This window comes from Salvelinus namaycush, chromosome 1 (genome assembly GCF_016432855.1).
Source record: "Salvelinus namaycush isolate Seneca chromosome 1, SaNama_1.0, whole genome shotgun sequence".
Lineage (NCBI taxonomy): Eukaryota > Metazoa > Chordata > Actinopteri > Salmoniformes > Salmonidae > Salvelinus > Salvelinus namaycush.
In genome coordinates, this window is record NC_052307.1 from 45,180,054 (window position 1) to 45,186,053 (window position 6,000).

Sequence of the window (6,000 nt, forward strand, 5' to 3'; positions counted from 1 at the left end):
CCCCCCTTCACATGAGAAGCCTGAAACAACGTTCTTAAGACGGTTGACATCTAGTGGAAGCCTTAGGAAGTGCAACATAACCCATATCCCACTGTGAATTCGATAGAGGCCGAGTTCATAAACTACAAACCTCAGAATTCCCACTTCCTGTTTGGATTTGCCATATGAGTTCTGTTATACTCACAGACATCATTCAAACAGTTTTAGAAACTTCAGAGTGTTTTCTATCCAATACTAATAATAATATGCATATATTAGCTTCTGGGACTGAGTAGGAGGCAGTTCACTCTGGGCACGCTATTCATCCAAAAGTGAAAATGCTGCCCCCTATCCCAAAGAAGTTAAGTACATATCTCCCATTTATAACACTGCACTAATCCATCAATTTTTTTCACAGTAAAGTGTAACCTGTGTGTTTGCTTGTTTAAGTGTCTGTCTCCTACCCTGTTCCCTTTAACTCTGCTCCTGTTCTCCAGGAGCTAGGGGTTCTGGCCAACACCCAGACACGTATTCACCTGATGTCCTCCATTACCAACCACCCTCCAACTTTTCATTACATCATCTACAGCCACTGTTGTTGTCATGATCTGCTAAGAAAGTTATCTTGCTCTATCATACTGAGCACATAATATGTGAGATACAAAGATTAACGAAAAACACTAGCACTGCATACACTCAGAACAAAGAGAGCAGCATTGCCTGGACTTTGCAGTCTCCCTCTTCAAGTCCCCCTTCTGAGCCTGTTGAGAACAAGTGACACCCACACAGAAACCACCTCTATATTCCACAGAGCAGAATTCAGTATTTCAGTCCATGATTGCCATGCGAATGCACAACAAATGTCAAAAATTAAATGACACAACTGTGCCCAAAACAATGTTTACGTGTTAAAATCTTAAATATAACAAGGATGGTTTTCAGAGCGGTTTCACAAGGTGTTCATTGTTGTAAGTTGTATGGTATCCTTTGATGGTATATATTTGATCCACATTATTCATTGTTGTATCCCAGTTACCTACAACTTATACATATATATATTCAACCACAAGGGTGTACTAATGAGCTATGCGAAATTGATTTTTTTTTTTCTTAGAGGGCTACTGAAATTAAATTATTTCAATGTAGATAAGAGAAGGGCACTTTTTACTTTTTATTTAATTATATTTTATTCAAACTAAAACATTAAGGTCAGTCAATACGGAACATTTCAAGAACGTTGAAAGTTAACTGCAGTCGCAAAAACCATCAAGCGCTATGATGAAACTGGCTCTTATGAGGACCGCCACAGGAAAGGAAGACCCAGAGTTACCTCTGCTGCAGAGGATGCGTTCATTAGAGAGTGAGCAGCCTCGAAAATGTATCCCAAATAAATGCTTCACAGAGTTCAAGTAACAGACACATCAACATCTACTGTTCAGAGGAGACTATGTGAATCAGGTTTCCATGGTCGAATTGCTGCAAAGAAACCACTACTAAAGGACACCAATAATAAGAAGAGACTTGCTTGGGCCAAGAAACACGAGCAATGGACCTTAGACCGGTGGAAATCTGTCCTTTGGTCTTATGAGTCCAAATTTTAGATTTTTTGTTCTAACCGCCGTGTCTTTGTGAGACGCAGAGTAGGTGAACGGATGATCTCCGCATGTGTGGTTCCTGCTGTGAAACATGGAGGTGGTGTGATGGTGTTGGGGTGCTTTGCTGATGACACTGTTAGTGATTTATTTAGAATTCAAGGCACACTTAACCAGCATGGCTACCACAGCATTCTGCGGTGATAAGCCATGCCATCTGGTTTGCGCTTAGTGGGACTATCATTTGTTTTTCAACAGGACAATGACCCAAAACACACCTCCAGGCTGTGTAAGGGTTTTTTGACCAAGGAGAGTTGATGGACAGTGCTGCATCAGATGATCTGGCCTCCACAATCACCCAACCTCAACCCAATTGAGATGGTTTGGGATGAGTTGGACAACAAAGTGAAGGAAAAGCAGCCAACAAGTGCTCTGCATATGTGGGAACTCCTTCAAGACTGTTTAGATTTTTTAAAACACTTTTTGGGTTACTGCATGATTCCATATGTGTTATTTCATAGTGTTGATGTCTTCACTATTATTCTACAATGTAGAAATTAGTACAAATAAAGAAAAACCCTTGAATGAGTAGGTATGTCCAAATGTTTGACTGGTACTGTACATGGATGAGTATCTGAAAATGGCCTGAAGGGATGTAATTGTAAATTATGTAAATAATGCTGCTGTTGTCTTCAAGGCTAGATGGTGTGACTTATCTTTAGCCACCCAGCACATAGCAACAAAGACGAGAACAGACAGCTTTACACTTAATGTTGGAACTGTGTGTGCGCCCGAGAGTTTAGACACCTTGTTCTTGTGTATAAAAAAAAAAAAAGGAAAAAAAAAAGTGGATAAACAAAATTTACTGGTGTAAAAAAAACATTGAGATGTTCAAAACATTGCTCTGCATTACTGATAGAGCTCTGTGTGTGCCTACAAGATACTGTTTTATCGTGTTTATTTTAAAAACATTGGCTCTATTTTAAACAATGTTTGACCATTTTGAAGAGTGTGCAACTGAAGGGATTTGAAGTGTCAACGGCACTATTTACTGGGTGGGGTCTACAATGCAGTCTCCCCAAACAAATTCCAGAATAGAACTGATTGTCACAGGGAATGCCATAAGATGACTGACTTAAATTGGTCATACAAGTTAAGGTGATTGAAAATGACTGTCATAAAAAAAACGTGTACCAACAAGAAATAACATATTTACTAAAACTAATTTACAAAATATTTTTACACAACAGTCAGTCACTGTTTTCATCTTGAGGATTCGGGCAGAGCTGAACAGGAACAGTGTAGGACAGTAGAAGGTGGGTTTGAAGGGCTAATATTGGATCATACTAGTCTATGTCCTTCGACATCAAGTGACCCTTGATATTTGGTCATCAAGCAGCCGTTGGTTACAGTCCGTGCAAAGGTGAGTGGAACTGTTGTTTCCCCAGATGTGGTAGTCCTTGACTCTTCTGATGGCTCTCTCCACCAGAATCCTCAGACGAGCTATGGCCTGCATACTTTCAGTGTCCTCATTGCTGTTCTCTTCAACGGGGGAATGATTAGGTTTGCCCCAACATCAGCCAGCATCCTCTCGATGGTGAATCCCTTGTCAGCCATGATACCATCTCCAGGCTCCAGTAACTCCACAATTCCTGAAAGCCTTTTGATGTCTCGGTCAGAGAGTAGTTACCTTTGTCCTCTGATACACCGGTTCGGTGTAGAGCTCAGAGACAAAGGTAACTGCTCCACATGGGGCAATCCCGATTAGCCCCTTGAAGGTGTTAGTGCTCTTATAAAAGGAGAATATCTCAGATTGAAGAGTAAGGATGTTGAATTCTCACATCTTATTTCTGTGCAGTCAATGATAACTCTGACGTCTGGACTGTGCTGTTGGAACTTGTCAGGCATCGTCACAATCGCATCCTCTCTGTTCATCCAGATGGGCAATGAACCCAGGACTAGGAAAAGATAGTTGGCCCATGTGATGACTACACGGCTGACAGTAGGGACACTTATTCTAGAGATGTCAGACAAGACCTTCACCTTCAATCCTAAAGCTAAATGGCAGCAATACAGGAAGAACTTGTCAATGACTTGCAACTTGCGGTTAGGACTGGGGGTTGTTTCCAGTCAGCAGTCCGATTCTCTGTCCATTGGACCAGCTTAGATCCAGTGACAATCTCCAACTGGAAATGGGTATAGAATCGAAAATCTTCATCAGAAGCACAGAATCTGTTGACTTGTAACTGAGGGGAGTGGCTTATTCTCAGTTTCTGGACTTGATGTTCGAGCTCTCTGATCCTTTCTGCTGCAGCATCCAGTGCACCTGTTGTTAAAAGTGACTTGACTAGATTACCCTGATTTAGATCATATTTTATTTATGTTTGGACATTGTTCATAATGTCTACATCAGGGACAGTGGTAATAAATAAATTGAGGATGCAGTATGCTTATTGGTCATAGTATGGTACGCCAAAAGTTCCCAGATGTTGTACTAAATACACCAAAATATGAAGTATACGAGCAGTGGACACTATTTCTGTGCTTTTAGAGCCCATAATGCAATTCTAAAGAAAATGGGAATGGCTTCAAAACGTTATCAGATTTGAAGTAAATGGCAGAACATATTTAGCCGAAGTCCGACAAATTCATCGCTTTAAATAATTATGACACATGTTAAGAAAATGATGAGCAATGTAATGAAGTAATTACTTTTCAAATAAGTTACACGTTATGTTGGCAGACAATTTGTTAGTTACGCTATCCTTACGAACCGCATATCATTACAGCAGTATGTGCATGTATGTTAGCTAGTTACCTAATGTTAGTTGCCTACTAATACATCAAACTTGCCAGTATATTAATTATATGATATTCAACTAACTACCCAACGTTTATTGACTTGATTATTCACGTCATTCTTTGCTTAGCTAAGTGGTACAGTCATTGTGCGTTCTCAATTGACATTGTTAATGAAGGGTACGTTCGTAAATTCGCTCTGGATATCTACACCAATTTCAGAGCACTCTCGTCTGAGTGTGCCAGAACGCAGAATAACTGATGATTTTATGAAAGCTCAACACCCGTTGAATATGGCCGGTGTCAGTAAACATCTGCAAAAAAGCTTAATTAAATTGGTGCCAGCAGCACAGTTACAGACACCAACGCTATGGACAACATGAAAACAGCTTAATCAGCTCTGCTAGGGAGAGTAAAAGGGTCAGAGTGAGTTCTCTCATTTGTGTCTGGAAGTAGCCAACAAGCTAGCCAACATTAGCCAGTTAGCTTGGGTGCTTGACTGCCGTTGTGAGGTCAGAACGCTCAGACCAACCCTACTCCTCGACCAGTGTCCAGTGTGCACTCTGAACGCTCTGTGCAATGTTCTACAGCTTTTTTCCTACATAAAAGAGTCTCATCTGGTGTATGTGACGTTAGCTCAAATCGTTCGACCTATTGAAGATTGAAGGTCCGAATATTCGGCAAATATCTAATTTCAAACCAACTTTAACCACGGTGTTAAACCGTACCATATGTTGACTAGAAGAGCAGATGAGGGGAAAAAACATCGAGATCCAAATAGCTAGCTAAGAAAACATGCACGCAATAGCTAACATTATGACTATGCTTACCGTTATTGTTATTTGTAATGTTAGCCAACTAGTGTATCACATTTTAATCCAAACTCAATTAAGGTAGCTACTAAACTAGCTAGTTATCAGGCAGCTAATAATATTAGCCAGCTAACGTTGTTAGCTATCTGCTAAGAAGATAGCAGAAACACAACAGGGAAAGATAATTTAGAAAAGGCTAGCAAACATTTTCTTTGACCGTGCTAGCTAGCTAAATATTCATAAGACTCACCTTTTACATCGCCAGCTAGTGCCTTCCAGGTAGGAGAGTACTGGATGCAGTGACCACACCACGATGAGTAGAACTGGACCAGCCAAGCGGTGGAAGAGTTGAGCAAAGTCTGCTTGACAGTCGCGCTTGTCAGTATAACCACGGGGTCCTCCTCAGAATACAGCCGAGTGGTTAGAGACGGATTAAATAGAAACACAAAAATAATGCTCGTTTTGAACAATAAAAAAACTGTTTTTCGGAGCGAAGGGCAGCGGTCAACACACATAGTCGCCATATCGTAAAGACAATGTGGAGATGGAAAGCGAGAGGCTATGGACGGACACGCCTGGTGCCAAAATTGATGACGTATGTCGAGTGGAGACGAACGGATTCGGTTCAGTCAAAGATTTGTTCAACTAAACCAAGATAGACCACAGCCTGTCATTTCCAATGGGTACGAATGAGTCATAGTGGGCAGAACAAGCAAGGTGGGCACGAGCTAGCGAGATCCTATTGGCGCGTTCTATCAGATATCTGCATATTTCCGTTAGGGAACGCCTCTGTGAAGTGCGCGTGTGCAATAACCCAA

General features: G+C 41.0%; 1 protein-coding gene across 1 annotated transcript in view; it reads right to left on the reverse strand.

The window, feature by feature from the left end:
* qsox2 (quiescin Q6 sulfhydryl oxidase 2) overlaps positions 1-5,788 on the reverse strand; it is a 64,275-nt gene extending 58,487 nt beyond the window's left edge. Inside the window, exon 1 of the mRNA XM_038989347.1 lies at positions 5,433-5,788. Coding sequence (XP_038845275.1) covers positions 5,433-5,706 — 274 coding nt within the window. The 5' untranslated portion in view covers positions 5,707-5,788. The remainder of the gene's footprint in view (positions 1-5,432) is intronic.
* Between the last annotated feature and the right edge of the window lie 212 nt (positions 5,789-6,000).